We start from the raw sequence: 17,934 nt of genomic DNA on the forward strand, positions 1-17,934 counted from the left end.
CATGCTCACACCACTCAATGGCTTCCCTTGGACTAGGACAAGATCCATGTGGCCCAAAAGAGATATAGGATGCTTATGGCTTTATCCATCCGGCAGAGACTCCGATAATATGGTGACCCCTTTCATTCTCAAGAGACAGACCGCGACTGATCGACTTACAAGTCCTGCCATACCGCATCTTCCCAACATAGTAGGCCAGATAACAAAATACGGTGATTTTTTGCTCTTTATGGATGACTCAGATAGTCAGCAATAAGTCACAGGTTTAAACATTATCAGACTGTGTGTCAAGCACAATGAAGATTGAGCGGTAGGATCTGGCATTCATGCTGACTCACTTGAGAAAGCTTTACAAGGGACTATCTGTCCCGCCATTCTCTCTTTTCTATATGCGGTGGAGGAGTGCTCGATACAGCAAGCAAATTGACGAAAGGATGCACATGGGTAATGCTGAGGCAAAGAGCATTGGTTTGCTGGCATGTTTGTCTGACATGGCATTCACTCAGCCTCTGATTTAACAAAGTGTTATGGGAAAACAGACAAAAGTCTTTAGACGTTTGATCTAGTCTTGCTCCAGCATTGTTTTCTGGCGATCCTAGATCAACCTACTTGCCCATATAAAGTGAAAAACATCTCCGTCTCTCTCACGGGCAATGACGATCTTACACCTCTTCCATTTTACATGCTAATAAGAAGAAAAAGAAACAGCATACGAGCTTACTGTAGCTCACCACGACTAAATTCCAAATTCCATGAGAGATTGTGAGTTGTATGCCATCTTACTTCATTTGAGTTTGATGGGTATAAGTGCAAGGTAGCTCTCGTTTAGCTCAACACTGCGCTGCCTAAGGTGGCAGCCCCCACTATCCAGCTACATTCTCAACCTCACCAATAATGAACCTCAGCCATGGGGAGAAAATTACCATGGAAGACTTCCTCGACTCCTTCGGGCCCTGGAAGGAAAACTTCAGTGAAGTCGGAGAGCCCACTACCCACACCATCACGAGCGCTCCATCCAGGTACACCCTCAGCATTCCCTAAGAAACCGCGTCGCGAGCGCGTGATAGAGGCAGAAGGTATTCCAGACTCAACACTTTCATCAAAACCGCAAAGAAACCGACAATATCATACAGATGCCACACGCAGTCCTTCAACCTCGCCTCCGCCAGAGCCACCTAAAGAAAGGTCCATCTCACTCCCAAACTCACACTCATACCAAACACTGACCAGACTCAGATTCATGAGACCAGGCCTCGACCACGATGACCGATATCGTATAGTGGAAGACGAATTCGTCAACATGGCTCACCAATTCACACTTCACATTCATGCTTCTGAATACAATCGTTTGAAGAATTTGGCTAAACACCAAAACGCAGACACAATCCGTGAGATTGAAAGGCCTGTAGTCGGCGCGCCAACCCTCCTTACACGACATCGTCAGGAGGACGTACGCCGCAATGCCAAACAGCGCAAGCTTTTAGGTAATGACGCAAATGAGAAGAAGGACTCCCCTTACGTAGGGTCAAGTCTGCAAGGTCTCATGGAGAGTCCCAGAAAGGAGCACAAGTGGATATCAACAGGTCTAGCTGATACCGCAGCAACGAGAGCTTCGGCGGGTTTCAATTCACAGAAGATTAGCCCGCTACGGTTAAAGCAAGGATCCAATTCATCTTCAGCAAAGAGGAGGCAGATCTCTTTGGGCGATGACGATGAGACCGATGATGGAGATGACTTGGATCCAACTACGCCCTCACGCACCGCAGCTACAAAGGCAGCACGCACGACGCATACATCCAGTCCAGCCATGCCACGATCAACTCCACGAACAGCATTTAGTACTCCTCGCACACTGAAATCAGCTATGAACACAACTTCAAGGTCGGGCTCTAGCGTTAAGCGACCAACAACAGCACCTGGAGGAAGCGAAGCACGTAAGATAACCAAAAGCCGCGATGCTCAAGAACACATCGATGATGACGATCCTTTTGGGATCAACAAACGAAGAATTCAGCGCCAAAAGTCAAGGGAACAGTTCCGCAAAACGGAAGAGAAAACACCCTCTAAATCCTCACTCGACGATATTCCTTCATTCCTCTGAGCACATTCACCATCACGAAATCTCAACGGTGGCCCAACAGAGCCCTATTGCATGGAAATCAAATCAGTTCTTTTCATTCATGTAAGCCCTATTCTTGCATTGGCCGATCCTCCATTGTAAGCTCATCAAAGTCATCCAGCAACTCATTCATATCGACGTGAGGTGCCTCATCATCCTCCTCAGTCTCAGCCACACTCATCTCCTCCTCGGCTCTCTTCTTAGCCTTATACAGGGCGAGCGTAGCACGGAGCTCCTCGTCTTCCTCGACATCTCGCAAGAACTGCTCGTACTCTTGATCCAAGCGTTCTTGGTCTGCCTTCTTGGGAAGAAGCTCTCCCTCGTCCTTGTCCATACGCTTGAGCTGCCAGTTTCTCTTGCGGTTCTTTCTGCGGCGGGGATAGTGCTTCTTGACTAGCACCACGTCAGGGATTCTCGATGAGTATGTGTTCGAGCTCTCGATCTTCTCGTATTCGGTGTTGTTGAAAACGGTTCCGGCCATCAGGTAACCCATAGCAGAATCACCGGGCTGGAGGAGTCGACCCAAGTGAGTCCTTGTGAAGTATGTTCGGTCATTTGAACCAAGATCTGAGGCACGAGCGACTGTGGCTTCGGCAAGCGTCCACTTGCCCTTCTGGGTTGCTGTGCGGTCGATATCCATGACAATGAACTCAACGAGCTCATGCGTATCGGTGAGAGATAGGAAAGGAGCTCGCCAATAGATGGGTGAGCTGATATCGCAAGTCTGAAGGGTCTGAGGGTCCAACAGGTACACAGAGGTACCGATCTTGTGGCAGAGGAGGAGAGGTGAGATGTTGCCGTTTTGCTTGGCCATCTTGATAGGCAGAGCGACCAAGTCGTCTTTACATATAGGCACCAGCTCGGCCGAATATGTGAACTTGTACGACGACTTAGAGGTGTGGGTATCGTGAGAGATAAGCTCCTGCGACGCCTTCACCTTGACAGGCACCACAGAGTTGAGGAAGTCGATGAACTTCTCAGCCTGGTTCTTTTGGGCGAAGAAGAAGTCGATACCATCCTTGGCCTCCCGAATGTTGAGTGTATCTTTGTGTGCGCCGTGCTTCATAATAAGCTGCTCGAGGAAAAGGAAAGTTCGCTTGTGAAGGACCTTTTGACGAACTTGAACAGCAGCTCGCCAAACGTTGGCAGTGTACGACTTGGCACACTCAGGGCACTGCTGGTACGCCACCACATACACAACCTCGAAACTCTGTTGAAGCAGCATACCATCTTGGACGGAATCCTGGATTGTGATCTTGACCTTTACTCGTCGCGAGTGAGGCTCGGTCCAGATAAAGCTCGCGTCCACGATACGGACTTTGTTCAAACCTCGAAGTTTCTTGAGGCACATGGCTAACAATTCGCGGGATTCGGGGGCGGCAACGATCCAACTGTTGGGGGGCATGAGCCATCGGTCGCAATCTCGGCAGAAGTTGAGCGTCGCCTCTCGCTGGACGCCTTGGGAAATGTCGACAGTAAGCTTGATACAGTCGTAGCAGAGAGCGCCGCTGGAGGCGGTTCCATCGATCGGGGCACCGCAGTTGCAGCAGAGAATACTGAAGAAACTCGAGTTAGTATTGCGCCCAAGAATGGAACGAGTGCGGGGTGGTAAAGGAAGATCAAGACTTACGTAGCAGAGCCCTGCTGCTGAGAGACAGGGGCTATAGAGATAGGCTGGTCATCCAGATCCATCGACATGTTGGGCAACGATGTCGTGTGAAATTTGATGGTGTTGTTTGGGTGGAAATGAATGATGTTCAGTGACTTTTAGAAATCCTAGAGTGGGAGAATTTGGTTCGCCGCCGCTTGATAAGCGCTTATCGGTGGGCAGAAAGGATATTTTTTTGCAGGCGCGGGGCAAAAATTGGAAAATGCAGGATTCTTTCCTCAGAGTCATAAAGTTCAGGGTCCACTTGGCTCCATGAGATTTGGTCATGCCAATCATTGGATGGCCATCATGTCTTAAATGGATTCTATATCTTCAAAAGTCGTGGTTTTGATAAATTCAGGTATTATAGACAAAAATGCAAAAAAGAAAGAAAAAAAAAGAAAAACAATGGCTATACAGATCAGAAAATCTTGCTTAGTACCCTCGTCACCTCGGCTGGTTGATCTTCCACTTCCGTCTTCTTCTTCGCCAGAGGAACTTGCTTGAACGATCTCTTGACTTGTCGCCCCGAGTCCTCTCCCTCTCTCTCGCCATCTGCCTTCCTCTTCTTGGCCTTTGCCTTGGCTTCCATGCCGTCCAGCATCTTTGCTTTCTCCACGTTCCTGACAAACTCCTTGTTCTCCTTTGTCGACTTGCTGATCTCGGCTCTCATGCGGCTAGCGCGCTCAGCGTTCTCAGCAGCGATTTGCTCTGTGAGGTTGTGCCATTTGAAACCCTTGAGGTATAGAAGATTCCATAAATCGTCGTGGTAGTAGCTGCCCTTCTTACCGCCAATGGTGCGCGCGTTGAGAAGATCGCATACAGCCTTGGCGTCCTTCTTTTTTGTGAACTCGACCCATCCTTCGGTATAAGATCGCTTCTTGTTACCGCCAGCGCGAACGCGACGGGCATGTGAGGCTGGGTCTTCAGGGGCAAGGAAGATGCGGTTGATGGTTCCGTAGGGTTCGAGGAGAGAGCGCAGCTTGGCGGGCTTCATGAAGGGTGGTATACGGGAGAGGTAGACGACGCCTGACTTCTTGATGGCGGCTTCGGATGCGACGAGGTTCTTCTTTGTCAATGTTCTTGTGACATCGGGCAGCTCCGTCGAAGTTGTGTCTTTTGATTTGCGCTTTGGCTTTTCCGGTTTGTCATCCTCCTTCTCGCCCTTTTCTTGTTTCTCTAAATCCTTTTCGGCCGGCTCGCCGTCATCGTCGCTGGCATCGCGCTCAATGTCGCTACCCATATCATCCTCATCGTCCGAGTCAAGTTTCCGTCGCTTGGCGCCTCGGCCACCCTTTTTCATATCATCATCCTCGGAATTGTAGCCAACATCGTTCTCTTCATCGCTATCGGCCGTATCGAGAAAGTCGTTTTTGGTTTCGGGTGCCATGATGAATGCGATTGGCAGCACTGAGCTTGAGCTGTCTCCAATGTGAGGCCGGAGAATCCAGTGTCAAAAAAAAGTAGTCCCTGGCTGATAAGATAAGCTGTGGTCGCGCTAGACTACAGGGATCTGAGTTTGAGTTGGAGACGGTCATGTGACTTGGAGGGGTAGCCAACGACGTCACTGATAAGAGGTTTAGAGGGGAAGAATTGTTCGAGAAGAGCTTTGCAGCAGGTTAAGGTATAGTACTATGTAAAGGCATGGTATTTCCGGAAGCATGATGTTCAAAATGGACTATGAGTATTGGTCCAGAATTAACCTCGATGCGGTAGTCGAATTGTCTTAAAAGGATTCAGCGCAATGTACTTGGCATACCTTAGTAGTCTAAGCTTCCATGGATCAAAGTCTTATCATGTGGCTTCGTATCGCTATGATCATGAATATTCTTGAGAATGGGAATAGACTTAACTCGGGTCTTGATATCTCTATAGTATCATGGGATCACTATTCCCAATTAAATTATCATGTCTTATCAAATTGTAGCGGGGTTGAAGCCGCCGAGTTCGGGTTACGTTGGTATACGTGGGGCAACCGAAGCACCGCGAGCCGCGAGCCGCCAACCGCCGTCCGTCATGGACGATAGACAGTACAAGTACACGTACAGTACACTCATGACCATCTCATATACTCCACTTGCACTTTAAAAAGTGGCCAGCTACAAAGATATAATCTCTTCCACGATCTGTCACTACAATCTCACTCTCTTCCTCACACATACCTAATTATACCCACAATGTCTCTCGAAGTCATCACCACAATCTCCCCAAACACAAACGAGCCCATCCTTACCAGGAATGGCGCCTCTGAAGCTGACCTTGAGTCTCTCCCCAAGGTCGCCACTGAGGCTTTCCAGAGCTATCGCAAGACAACGTTGAAGGAGCGTCAAGCCATTGTTCGCAAGTTCCTCGATGGCCTCTTGGCTAAGAAGGATGAGCTCGGTGAAGAGTTGACTGTTCAGATGGGCCGCCCCATCTCATACACACCAGGTGAGGTCGCCACAGCTGTCAAGAGAGGTGAATACCTCCTCAAGATCAGTGATGAGGCCCTCAAGGACACCGACGGCGAGCCCGAGAAGGGCTTCAAGCGTTTCATCCGAAAGGTCCCTGTCGGACCTGTACTCATCATCTTTGCGTGGAACGTAAGTGCTGGCCTCGTTTTTGCTGGACCAGAAGCATCTTTTCTGACTCTGCACAGTACCCTTACCTCATTCTGGTTAACTCTCTCATTCCCGCTCTTCTTGCAGGCTGCAGTGTAATCCTCAAGCCCTCACCTCAGACACCTACCATCGTGGAACGGGTTACCGATCTCCTGAAGGAGGCGGGCTTGCCTGATGGTGTTTGCCAGTACTTCCACTGCGGCTCTCCCACTCTTATGGAGACCATTGTGCGCGATCCCAGGATCGCCCTAGTTTGTTTCACCGGCTCTGTCGCTGGAGGTCTCGCTGTGCAACAAGCTGCGTCTGACCGCATTGTAAATGTCGGTCTGGAGTTGGGTGGCAAGGACCCAGCATATGTTCGATCAGATGTCGATGTTGATTGGGCTGCTGCAGAGATTGTTGACGGTGCCATCTTCAACTCTGGCCAGAGTTGCTGCTCCATTGAGCGTGTGTATGTTGATGAGAAGATTCACGATCAGTTTGTTGAGGCCGTGCAAAAGGTGCTCAAGAGTTACAAGCTCGGCGATCCCTTTAACAAGGAGACTCAATTGGGACCTGTCGTTTCGAAGCGATCAAAGCAGACTGCCGAGGAACATATTAAGGACGCCGTCGACAGCGGTGCCAAGGATGCCACTCCCGAAAACGAGACTTTCAGCAACCCTCCTACCAAGGGTAACTTTGTGAAACCCACCCTTCTGACCGGCGTCAACCACAGCATGCGGGTCATGACTGAGGAGTCGTTTGCCCCAATTAGTAAAGATTCCCGACGACAGTTGAAGACATTCTGCTGACGAAGATGTAGTTCCTGTCATGAAGGTCAAGGATGACAGCGAGGCCGTCAAGTACATGAACGATAGCGAGTTTGGTCTGACAGCCAGCATCTGGACCAAGGACACAGACGAAGGATACGAGCTTGCCGAGGATGTGGAAGCCGGCACTGTATTTGTCAACAGATGCGATTATCCGGCACCGGTACGTTTTCTGATCCAAGCACAAAGGGTCTCTGCATTACGTGATTACTGACTGGCCGACAATAGGATCTGGCTTGGACTGGCTGGAAGAACTCGGGCAAGGGACAGACACTTAGCAAGTTTGGATTTGACCAGTTTGTGAAGCTCAAGAGCTACCACCTGAAGGACTACCCAAACTAGACTAGATAGAGAGGTCGCTATTGTTGATCGAACCCGGTTAAGGTGACTCTGAACAATGAGACGACGGTCTGTGCTGACATGAATCAAACGCTCGCTGCAAACAATCTTATACTGCCATGATTAAGAGCGAAGTACGTGGTTTGGGTGCACATCATTTCTCTTCGCGACTGTCTCTGGGAAGTGTCTCCCCTGGCGAGGCGGGCAGGGCAGAAGCAGGTGAGACGAGACGTTTTCGATAACGGGCGACCAAGACAAAAAGAGGTAAGTTTTGGTCATTCTGGGGAATGTTATGTTGATGAAGGATTGCTGCATTCGGTAATCTCTATGGTGAGTAGAACAATCTGCGACAACTGACACTACGTGGCCTTACACGGTCAATTTACCTAGTCACTGATAGTGAAGTGACTAACGGAGGAAAATACTATTGAAGCTATTCAATACTGTTTATTTCCTCACCCTGGATTGAGCTGGCGACTTTTCCCGCCTCCCTTTGTTGCTGTCACACGAGATTAGGATTGGGCTTGGGCTTGGGGCGCCACGCCTGAGGCATTGAGTATATGATATTCGACCCCCTTGTACATGGACGTAATTTATCAAGAGGCAATAAATCCTACACAAAGGATATGATATTTGCAACCGTGCACTTTTTCGTCTCTACTTTCATGTCACTTTTAGTCTCGATATATGGTCCCAAGTTGGGTTCTCCTTGCGGCCCTTTTTTTTTTCTTCTCCCTCTCTCTCCCGTCGCACCATGAAGCGTCGTTCAGCTGAGACACCCAATGGAGAACGAACCCACCCTCTCCCCAAAATTAGGTGAGCGCGAAAGTTTGTTGGTGGCGGGTTTGCACAGGACCCGAGACGTTAGAATTCCAGTGACTTTGATACATTCCAGAAGGAAACGTCAGCGTAGCCTTGACCCCTGGCGCTTAGACGGTTCAGGGCAGTATGTCACTGTTGATTTGCCTGTTTTCACTTCCACCATAGTGATGTGCGTGCGTGCGTGCATGCAAGTGTGCGTTGTGTTCCGTGTGTTGTCTGCATCAGCGTCTACGTCTGCAGTCGTCTCTCTCTCTCTCTCTCTTTTTTGTTTCCCTTTGTTCAATCTCGTATATTTTATTTACATACATATCCTCCTCTTAATTTCTTGTTCCGTTCTTGTGCTGTTGCATCTTTCTAACCATCACATTCCTTTCCTTCATCAACTGTCCTGCTCTGTGAGGCTTATTATAGACCAACCTCCGGACTGTCTTTCACTTATACACATTCTCTTCTCTCAACCTCCCCCCATCTTATCTACATACCTCAACTTCTCATCTCTTCTCTTCGTACCTGAGACTCGGATGATCCTCTTTGTATCAAAAACATACCAGAGTTTTAACTCCACCAACCGCTCGCTCACTCACTCTCCTACACCACTACTCTCCAAAAGAGCCACATGCCTTTTCCCCATCTGACATCCACTTCTTTGTCCTCCTCTAGACCGTGAATTTAAAGAAAAAAACGAGGCTTCTTTTTTAATTTCCCGCCTTTTCCTCTCTCTCATACAAGAATTCCAAACTCGTACCTTTTTCAGTCGGCCTCTTGTCTCCCAACCCTTCTTTTAAATCTCATCTCAGCTTGCCTCGTTCCATCTTGCTTCTTCCCCGACTCTAGAACAACTCCCCACATACTCACTCACAACTACAACTGCAAACCAACCACCTTTTTGGGCTCTTTCTATATAAGAAGCCTTTCAAACTCAAAGTCGACTTGATGGGATCCGCTGCTGTTTATCCTTCCGAGAGACGTGATCCTCGGTGCTTTAATCTTCCCTTGAATCGACTTCGATCTTCAAAGATGCATATCTCGGATGACTTCCAGACGCTGTGCGAGCGTGTCCAAACAATGGTTCGCCAACGACGCCGTAAGGAGAAGCGTCACATGGAGATTGTATGTCTATACCATCAAGCATCTTGTTCTTGGCTAATTGTTTGTCTTGTAGTCTGCACCTTTTGGCTTCGAAAAGAACCCGGTCAACCTCCCAGGAGTCTCAGAGGAGCAGTAAGTCAATACTTATACAACCACTACAAGATTGATAACTAACAATACAAAGACTCTCTATGCTCCGAGAACAAGCCGCCGCCAGTCGAATCGGCATCGCAGACCCTCCCAGTCCTACCGCCCCTCGCTCGCCCTGCTCAACCTCGAGCCTCTTCTCCCATCCAGTCCGACCACCCATCAAGACTGTTCCAACATCCACTTCTCTCTCGTCCACCGACAGCCTCCACTGATCGAGTATGGGCACTTATCATCACTATTGTTTTTACCGCTATTAGAGGTTTCATCAGGGGCGTCTTGAGAAAGGAAACACATCACTGGCTTGGGTCTATGGAAAGGAACAACTGTACGATACACATGGAATGGATTGGAATGGAATGGTAATGAAATTGGGCGGATCATGGGGGGATTGGGCATCTACGGAACCACGGGAACGGCAACATTACAGAATATCATCATACCCGGCGTAATCTAATCTGATTAATTCTTTCACCGACACTATTGCTCTCAACTTATCCCGCTGATACCCCTAAATTAAGGGTTCTGTGCTGAGCTGTACCGGTGTCTGTTAGGAATGTGGACGGAACAATGTCGTTGACGGGGAGAGTGACATGTTGTTTCATTTGGAAGTCTAAGACATGCATGCACGCATGCGTCCATCCTCGCTTCTCGCTGCTATATTCTAGATCACTGCTAATCTTTTAGATCCAACCGGCGTACACGTCCAGACTCTCGGAGCGAACTCCCTCCATCTCCCCCTTAACGCCTAGTAGCTTGACCTTTGTACCCTTCTCCTTAGCCCACTTGTCCAGGAACTCCTCAACTCGCTGCTTCGTCTCCTCATCATCCTTCATCAGGAGAGCCAGGGCATCGTAGCCGCCCGCACCAGGGACGACACCGCCGTAGACCCCTTCGACGGTGCTGAGGGCGTCGAGGAGCTCTGTCTGGCTTCCGGGCTCGATGGGGACGTCGCTGGCGCTACCCATTTGTCTAATCATCTCTCGAACAGCTGTAATCTTCCCCGGCAGATTCTCGACGTCGCCGGCATTGAGAGTAGCAATCAACTGCTCATTACGCTTCTGGAGCTCATCCCAAAGCTTCTTTGACTCTTCTGGGTTTGATGACCTCCACTTGAGGACCTTCTTGACCATACCAACCGTCTTACTTCCACAGTCCACATCGCACATACGCAGAACAACTCCTTTGGGCATGATGACTGCATCCTTGAGAACCTCTACATCCCAAGCAGACTCGCCGTCGACGAGCTTGACCAACGCATCCGCGAACCCAGCCGCACCGGGCTCGGGAATTGAAGACAGTGTCTCGGGAGAGAAGCGTCTGTATCTGCAAGATCCATAGACAGCGGTTGCAACATCGAATCCCGAACCGACCTTGCCTTGCGCAGCACAATGTGCAGCCTGGGCCAGGTTGTGAAGCGTCCTCTTGCCCCGGTCAGACTGGATATTGAAGAGATCTTCTGGTAGGTAGTGAGCCAGCAGAGCAGCAGTCAGTGAAGTGACGAGAGCAGCAGATGAGCCAAGACCCGTCTTGTTGGCATCTCCCAAGGTCACAGGGAACTTGGCAAAGCGCCCTTGACGTGTGCTCTCGGATTCAGAGTGCGAGTAGTAATCATTGTCTGCAAGGATGATGAGACGAGCAGATGCCATGCTGTGACTAGGACGCTGCTTGGCCACTCGGTCGATGTAGGTGAGTGCATAGCTGAGAGTTGTCTCCACGAAGGGATTGGGATTGATTTGTGCTCCGCTGCTGATGAGTGAGTAAGATGAGGTAATTGCGTATAAGAAAGAGTTTCCTGTGAGAAGTTCATGATCGGCCTTGCTTATGTGGTGATTGTCGTCCAACCTATCATGAACTCCTATCGCTCTGAGGACTGGCAACTCATCCAGTTTCATCGACGGGGACATAGCCTCACATTATTCACTCATTCATATGAAGAAAAAGTCACTTACACCTGCAACTGGGTAACTTTGATACCACCTCCCTCGCCAGCCAGGTGATAACCATACCGCCATTGTGCCTCCAGGAATTGCGGACTATCAACCACAATCTCAGTGAGCTGAACGCCAGCAGTCGTGTGAATGTCTCCAGCAATAATGTTGATACGAGCGTCGAGGCCGAATACAAAAGCCGTGTACTCCTGGTCCAGTACGAGGTATCCGCCAGCGAGGAAGACCTTGCCGGGAGCTGAGACAGCGATGGTGGGGTGGTGGAGGGTCATTGTATATGTGATATTTATATAAGAAGCCTTCAATGGCCAGGAAATGAGAAACGATAAATATTCAGGTGGTTGGTTGAACAACAGAGAACGGAAACAGTCACTCTCTCAGTCGTGAGCAAACTCCTTACCTTGAATGCATGAGCAAACACAGCCCAACAGATGAGAAGAATCATTAAACTCCAGCGGGGCCTCATTTCTAGACTGTACAGTGCATGTGACTTTAACACTGTGGTCTATTCATAGCCACAAGACAGACAATCACCCAATAACAGCAGAGTTCACCGTAGTTTCAACCAAAACTGCTCGGGTCTAGTCAACACCAACAGTATCGTGATGATGCCAATTAGACGTCATGCAATCAAGTGATAAAAGCCTCATCCTACTACGTGGCCCAGTCAAGATATGGCACCTTTGGACACAACCATCAAAACTTCATAAGCTCAAATCGCATCACTACAAGGACAGCTTTGTTTGATGACAAAATTGCCATTTCTTCGTTTCTTGTATTGTATTGGTGGTACAAGCAGCAGGACCCCATGCTCTGCTTTCCCTTGACCAATTCTCTTCTTGGCCTTCATCTCTCCTCCCAGCTGGCCCTGTTCCCTGGCTCTTTTGGTCCCTCTATGCTGCTAAAATGTAATGTAATATAATGATTTCCCTTTCTTGGAGTGGTGATGATCTATCCAGGGAACGTTCAGCCCCTAAACTCAATCATTCAGAGGCAAACGCTCCACGTAAGTCCCATTTTGATTCCCAAACGCCGTCCCTGTCCAGGGCCCAAGAAGATCCAAAACCTCTCGAGTATGGCATTTTATCAAAATGCCTTCCCCGTATAAAGACAACCAGCCCAGCCCAACCCAATCCCGCCTTCCAACCAGTACAATAGGGTATCAAACAAATTACGCCAACATTAAAAGAACATTACCACACTCTCATCACGAATCCCACATCGTAAAAGTCGTCTACTCTGAAACATCATGTCCTCCGCCAAGAAGCTCCAGGACCTTGTTGACGACAGCACTGGGGTAACCGCGGGTGAGCATCTCACCGACAACACCCTTGGCCTCCTCTCGCTGCTCAACAGCCAGATAAGCTCGGGTCATAGCCTCGTATGTGCTAGGTTCGCGCTTCTCTCGGCCAACAGCATCGTAGATACTTTGAGCTTTCTCAATCTTCTTCTCAGCAGCCCAGCCGTGAATCAAAGTGTTGGCGATGTAAGGAGTTAGTTCAACACCCTTGCTTCGCATGTGAGCAAGCACGGGCTCAGAAGCAGCAACCTGGTGGTTAGCAACCATAGCCTCGAACAGAGCTTGATACAGGCTAGCACTGATAGGAACAAGAGACTCCTTAACAACAGAATCAAACATCTTCATGGCACCTTCCATGTCGTGGAGAACACATCCCCTGGCGTGGATGAGAGAAGCATAGTGAACAGGCTCAACGCGTTGACCAGAGGCACGGATCATACCGAGAACCTCCTCGGCAGCATCCATGTCAACAGGATCAAGAGTAGCGTGAGTATCGACCAGAAGCTTATAGGTATGGGCGGTAGGGGCAATGCCCTTAGCCTTCATGCGCTCGTAGTAAGCCAAGACCTTTGTCTTATCTCGCTTTGTGGTCAGGAAGAATTGCATCATACTGTTGTAAGGAGCAGGACGAGCCTTGTAGTTGGGCATCGCCTCCATCTCATCGAACAGTGTTTCAGCGAACTTCTCATCACTGACTCGGCAGAGTGCATTGACAATGGTACCATAGGTAACCGATGTAGGTTTGATTCCAAGAGCTCTCATCTCAGCAAAGTAGAAAAGGCAGTCGTCGATGCGGCGAGCCTTTCCGAGCTTACCGATAAGAGCGTTATACAAGAAAGAGCTGGGTTCGACACCCTCAGCCTTTGCCCGGTGGAAGATACGGACAGCCTCGGAAGCCTCATCAAAAGTCTTGGTCGAATCCTTAAGCGTGGTGATGTAGAGACCGAAAGTGTTGGCAGAAGGGCTAGCACCGATTTCCAACAACTCCTGGTGGAATTGCTCAGCTCGTCCACGGTTACCCACGGTCAGACAAGCGCCGACCATGGCGTCAAGAATACTAGACCATCCATAGCGAACAACAGCATACTGGGGCATGATGGGCATATCAGTGCGAGCCATGCTAAGAATGTCATGGCAAAGATCGAACTTGCCATCACGAGCAGCAGCAGAGATAAGTTTGGCGTAGGTAATGTAACGAGGATGTCGGCCAGCACGTCGGATGTTGCGGAATCGGTTCAGTGCCTCACTAAGACGAGGTCCCTTACGGCCATGGTTACCCTCAAGATCGTCTGCAATAAGAGAGGATCCCTTGAAGTCGGTGTTGTGGGCGTAAGGGTCGTAGGTATCCTCGAAGGTGGAAACTACAGGAGTCGACAGGTAAGAAGAAGCGGTCATAGGCTGGAAGCTAGCAACTTGAGAAGCGATCTCGCGGGGATCAGGGATGCCACGAGTCTCCATAAATCGAGTGACGAATTCGACTCCTTCGTCAACCTCTTCGACAAGATGAGGTTGAGTCTGAGAAACAGAGGCGCGAATACGCTCAAACATCATCTCTGACTGTGCCAATCCCTCGGCAACTTGGCCAGAGCCAATCATGGCCACAGCATACATAGCTGTAGGCTCGATGAAAGTAAGATCCACCTGCACAGCGGGATTGCATAGGACTTGCCAGTACTTGGAGGCACCAACAACATCGGTCTGGCGGACATTCATGGCGAGGAGAGCAGTCGCAGGAGTAATCAAGTCATCCGCGTAAGGAGGCATGGCACTGTAGGCTGCGACAGCGGTATCCGTATCACCCTTGTCGGCAGCAATAGTTGCAATCTCACTCATGGCCTTGGCACGAGCTTCATCCGCGACGGACCGAGCCCATTCTAAAGCCTCCTGGTAGATACCACGGGTGATTAAACCCTTGACGAAACCAGTGGTGATCAGAGCATCCTTGATATCAGCAGCGCGGATACCGTATTGGTCGACGATTTTCTGAAAGAACTTCATGGCGCCTTCAATCTTATCAGTGACCACGTAGGCATTGATGACCGCGGCATAAACCTCAGCATCGAGTCGGTCGTTGAGAGTAGTCTCTCCATCGTCGTGGGCAATGGCCAGGTTGCGGTATTCGTTGTAGCATTCGACAGCACTGACCAGATCTCCGGAGGAGGCGAAAGCAGTGATCATGGTGGGAAACAGAGCAGCGTAAGGGACGATTTGGCTTCCCTCCATGTGCTCGTAAAGACGCAGCATGTCATCGACGCGTCCAGCTTTGGCACAGGCCGTAATAAGCTGATGGTAAGTCTCGGCGGTGAAGTTGGCGGCATCAGTGTTAACTGAAGTGTCGAACAGCTGGATTGCAAGATCGAGGCGGTCGTCCTCGCAAAGAATGGCATGCTCGAGTTCATGAGACGCAAGCATGAATTGGCCCACCTGATCCATGCCACCAAACCGAACTCGCTTGGCCTCCAAGGCAGCCTTCAGCTCAGCAACCTCGAGACATCGGGATGCCAGGAGGCCAACGAGAATGTTAAAAGTCTCGGCATCTGGCGAAACCTTCCTTCTAAGCATGTCGGCATAAACGTCGAGAGCCTTGGATACAATCTCGATCTTCTTCATAGGGATATGGATAGCCGACAGGAGGAGAGCATTGTAGGCACCCGCGATAGGCTGCACGCCAGTCGCCAGCATTGCCTCAAAGACTGCGGGAATTTCAACATATCGGCCATTCTCAGCGAGCTTGTGAAGATGGTCGGCATAAGATAGGGACTGGGGGTCCACAGGAGGAGTGAAGCTGCGAGCGACACTTGCTGGAGTTTGCGACCTGGAAATCACTGGAGATCGTGACTTGAAGCCAAGACTAGACACGGGTCGTCCTTCAGAAGCAGCATTCTCAGCTGCTTCCTGTAGGCTCCGTACCTCGATCTCCCTCTCGAGCGCAGCATCGATATGCGCAAGAGCTGCCTGATCCTCAATCGACAGGTTCGATTTGACCTCAGCATCCTCAATCAAAGCCTCCTCAAGAACATCTTTGGAAAGTCCCTGGTCCTTGGTGAGAATGGAAGCAGGAGTAGGCTTCCATTCAATGCTCTTTTGAAAGTCGAATTGGGTCCATTCGGAATCGATTTCACCTGTGGCCTGCTGGTGCTGTAGGGCCTCGAAGTACGCGTCTAGACCTCCATGGTTCTGGGCGGGGCGATGCTCAACGGACGGGAGGCCCGAAGATGCTGTGCGCTCAGTGTGGAAGGCAGAATGAAGCTGGAGGTTGGAGAAGCGACCAAGTCGGTTGGTCTTTCGTCGTACAAAGCTAGGCCGGTTCTGAGAGTTGAGGACGTGAGGGTGAGCGGCAGCAACAACGGATTGAGCGTAACCGTGTGTTGTGATAGACTTTGCGAATGTTGATCCTTGACGGACGAAATTCGAGTAAAGGCTGGAGTATGTGGGCATTTAGAAACCACCCAGGGGGGAAGAGAGGAGACTATAGAGCCTCTAGGTCAGTAACAAGAACAATCAGGGAAGTGATCACGATGCGTCTCAAATATATCCAACTGCCGCTGACATTGTGCCTGAGCAATGCCAAACCTGGAGTGCAGTGGAACGATTATGAGATATGTGTCGGGCCATGCGATCTGGGGAGGCGTGGAGGAACAGTGGTGTGTGGTGGACCAACGAAACGCGACAATGGAGTTCGAGGTGGCACTTACATTAGAAAAAAAGAGGAAATATCAATTGCAGGTTCATTTGACAGCAAGGACGCCGTCAAACAAACGCGCAGACCAGATTGATAGAATAATTATGAAGGGGGAGGAAAGATGTGAAGAAATGAAAAGAGATCAGATCGAAAAAATAGACGAGAAAAAATTAAGTCGTCTGGGGTTGGTTGTCTTGTCCTCGGGTGTTAGGATGGATGGGATGGAAGACGAGGGTGAATATTCGACATGGACCCGGGCCTCAGGGTCGGGGGAGTGGCTGCCTTTTTTTCTCTTTGCCTGAGGTGCAGTGGAGTGGATACCTTGGCGACACTTTTACTCTCAAAGTTGCCCAGTTACGTAGAAAAATGTATGCGTCAAGAGGCAGCTCACAAGAGTCAGTGTGGGGAAACCCTCGCTGGAGCCCTCATAATGGAGCTTGTTACGGTCAATTATCCACTGAAGGAGCTTCCTCCACGGTCTGTTATCGCTACAAAGTACTTCGACACCTCTGTAACTGCAAGTACCTATCGATGATGGCTGCGCGGCCATAGCGGCCTTGTCGGGGCGCGGAGTTCGGGTCGTTGTTGGATGCGGCCTATACAGACTCCGCAGTGGCTCTTCTGTGGGTGTCGACAGGGGTTAAAGCGTGCTCTTCCAGCTTGTGGGTGCCTGGACTCCATCGGAGACAGAAGCAGGTTCTGGAATGACTCAAGGCTTGGGCCTTGGGGCCTGTAAACAAAGTTATCTCCATCCCGTCTCTTTTTCTCTTACTCACTGAAGCTCCCTAGAACCTCCGGAGGCAAAGCTTCCAGGTGACGAGTTGAGCTTCAGGTGAACAAGTGAGTGACAGACAGAAAGAATGCAACCATTTGTTTGCGGGGGGATCTAATGCATGTGGCAACGATTCATACTGCTTAGTCTATTACACGCGCATTCACACCGATCATTGATCCTAGAAACCATAGATGCTTGAATTCCCACCGCTCGCATAATGTATCCATCTATGAGCAGAACATTCAGCGCAGCGAGCAGCAAGACCACTTGGTCCTGGCGTTTGGAGAACCCGTTGGAAGAGCTTTATATTGGCTCAGCTCGACCAATCAGCTTTCATCGAATTTTGGAAACTCCCTCTCGTCCGGTCATGAAGGTTTTTTCTTCCTTGCTTTTTATAATGGTCTTTTTTTATTTGTCGATCTCATCAATTGCTTTTTCTGTGGAGGATCATCAGAAAACACAAATCATATCATCCATGACTGAACCACATACATATTTTCGTATGCAGCATTTTCTTAGTTTCTGCTGTTTTATTAAAAAAAGTGCATCCGCATTGACGGACCCTTCTTCGCACGCGACCCTTGGTCTGACCGTAAGTGACGATTTTAGCGAGGAGCGGAACCGTTTTCTAGACCATAATTCAGAACATGCTTCC

General features: G+C 49.7%; 7 protein-coding genes across 12 annotated transcripts; 3 read left to right on the forward strand and 4 right to left on the reverse strand.

The window, feature by feature from the left end:
- Positions 1-876: 876 nt before the first annotated feature.
- On the forward strand, positions 877-5,209 carry FOIG_08340 (uncharacterized protein; the record flags this gene model as incomplete). 3 transcript variants are annotated; one of them, XM_031208355.1, is made up of 4 exons in its annotated part: positions 877-1,076; positions 1,134-1,185; positions 1,237-2,182; positions 2,241-4,180. In XM_031208355.1, 3 exons carry the CDS (start codon positions 908-910, stop codon positions 2,099-2,101), a joined length of 1,086 nt encoding a protein of 361 aa, XP_031062489.1. In that variant the 3' UTR covers positions 2,102-2,182; positions 2,241-4,180. The 3 variants fall into 3 exon arrangements, with proteins under 3 accessions (XP_031062489.1, XP_031062488.1, XP_031062487.1); XM_031208354.1 differs by having other exon boundaries at positions 908-1,185; positions 2,241-5,209; XM_031208353.1 differs by having other exon boundaries at positions 908-1,185; positions 1,237-5,209.
- Positions 1,286-4,056, reverse strand: FOIG_08341 (nonsense-mediated mRNA decay protein 3). Its single transcript, XM_031208356.1, has 2 exons — positions 3,750-4,056; positions 1,286-3,675 (listed from the first exon to the last, which is right to left on the reverse strand). The coding sequence occupies exons 1-2, from the start codon at positions 3,815-3,817 to the stop codon at positions 2,190-2,192; spliced, it is 1,554 nt and encodes a 517-aa protein (XP_031062490.1). The 5' UTR covers positions 3,818-4,056; the 3' UTR covers positions 1,286-2,189.
- FOIG_08342 (pre-rRNA-processing protein ESF2) lies at positions 4,189-5,157 on the reverse strand (the record flags this gene model as incomplete). Its single annotated transcript, XM_031208357.1, has 1 exon — positions 4,189-5,157. One exon carries the CDS (start codon positions 5,155-5,157, stop codon positions 4,189-4,191), a length of 969 nt encoding a protein of 322 aa, XP_031062491.1.
- A 439-nt stretch (positions 5,210-5,648) lies between the features above and the next one.
- On the forward strand, positions 5,649-8,159 carry FOIG_08343 (NAD-dependent aldehyde dehydrogenase). Of its 3 annotated transcripts, XM_031208358.1 has the most exons (4): positions 5,649-6,349; positions 6,406-7,120; positions 7,170-7,339; positions 7,405-8,159. In XM_031208358.1, exons 1-4 carry the CDS (start codon positions 5,945-5,947, stop codon positions 7,516-7,518), a joined length of 1,404 nt encoding a protein of 467 aa, XP_031062492.1. In that variant the 5' UTR covers positions 5,649-5,944; the 3' UTR covers positions 7,519-8,159. The 3 variants fall into 3 exon arrangements, with proteins under 3 accessions (XP_031062492.1, XP_031062494.1, XP_031062493.1); XM_031208360.1 differs by having other exon boundaries at positions 6,406-7,339; XM_031208359.1 differs by lacking the exon at positions 7,405-8,159 and having other exon boundaries at positions 7,170-7,393.
- A 1,195-nt stretch (positions 8,160-9,354) lies between these two features.
- On the forward strand, positions 9,355-9,788 carry FOIG_08344 (uncharacterized protein; the record flags this gene model as incomplete). The annotated part of the gene is made up of 3 exons (XM_031208361.1): positions 9,355-9,447; positions 9,500-9,558; positions 9,611-9,788. 3 exons carry the CDS (start codon positions 9,355-9,357, stop codon positions 9,786-9,788), a joined length of 330 nt encoding a protein of 109 aa, XP_031062495.1.
- A 345-nt stretch (positions 9,789-10,133) lies between these two features.
- FOIG_08345 (phosphomevalonate kinase) lies at positions 10,134-11,978 on the reverse strand. Of its 2 annotated transcripts, XM_031208362.1 has the most exons (2): positions 11,526-11,978; positions 10,134-11,319 (listed from the first exon to the last, which is right to left on the reverse strand). In XM_031208362.1, the coding sequence occupies exons 1-2, from the start codon at positions 11,792-11,794 to the stop codon at positions 10,257-10,259; spliced, it is 1,332 nt and encodes a 443-aa protein (XP_031062496.1). In that variant the 5' UTR covers positions 11,795-11,978; the 3' UTR covers positions 10,134-10,256. The 2 variants fall into 2 exon arrangements, with proteins under 2 accessions (XP_031062496.1, XP_031062497.1); XM_031208363.1 differs by having other exon boundaries at positions 10,134-11,939.
- Positions 11,979-12,210: 232 nt separating this feature from the next.
- Positions 12,211-16,952, reverse strand: FOIG_08346 (uncharacterized protein). Its single transcript, XM_031208364.1, has 2 exons — positions 16,518-16,952; positions 12,211-16,291 (listed from the first exon to the last, which is right to left on the reverse strand). The coding sequence occupies exon 2, from the start codon at positions 16,258-16,260 to the stop codon at positions 12,757-12,759; it is 3,504 nt and encodes a 1,167-aa protein (XP_031062498.1). The 5' UTR covers positions 16,261-16,291; positions 16,518-16,952; the 3' UTR covers positions 12,211-12,756.
- Positions 16,953-17,934: the final 982 nt, after the last annotated feature.

The sequence above is a fragment of the Fusarium odoratissimum genome (genome assembly GCF_000260195.1).
Source record: "Fusarium odoratissimum NRRL 54006 unplaced genomic scaffold supercont1.12, whole genome shotgun sequence".
Classification (NCBI taxonomy): domain Eukaryota; kingdom Fungi; phylum Ascomycota; class Sordariomycetes; order Hypocreales; family Nectriaceae; genus Fusarium; species Fusarium odoratissimum.

Coding starts and splice junctions, on each gene's coding strand:
- FOIG_08341 (XM_031208356.1), bottom strand. CDS start 3,817: ATGTCGATGGATCTGGATGACCAGCCTATCTCTATAGCCCCTGTCTCT. Junction 3,676..3,749: donor CAGCAGCAGGGCTCTGCTAC/GTAAGTCTTGAT, acceptor GAGTTTCTTCAG/TATTCTCTGCTGCAACTGCG.
- FOIG_08343 (XM_031208358.1), top strand. CDS start 5,945: ATGTCTCTCGAAGTCATCACCACAATCTCCCCAAACACAAACGAGCCC. Junction 6,350..6,405: donor TCATCATCTTTGCGTGGAAC/GTAAGTGCTGGC, acceptor GACTCTGCACAG/TACCCTTACCTCATTCTGGT. Junction 7,340..7,404: donor GATGCGATTATCCGGCACCG/GTACGTTTTCTG, acceptor GGCCGACAATAG/GATCTGGCTTGGACTGGCTG.
- FOIG_08345 (XM_031208362.1), bottom strand. CDS start 11,794: ATGACCCTCCACCACCCCACCATCGCTGTCTCAGCTCCCGGCAAGGTC. Junction 11,320..11,525: donor AAAGTTACCCAGTTGCAGGT/GTAAGTGACTTT, acceptor ACTCATCAGCAG/CGGAGCACAAATCAATCCCA.
- FOIG_08346 (XM_031208364.1), bottom strand. CDS start 16,260: ATGCCCACATACTCCAGCCTTTACTCGAATTTCGTCCGTCAAGGATCA.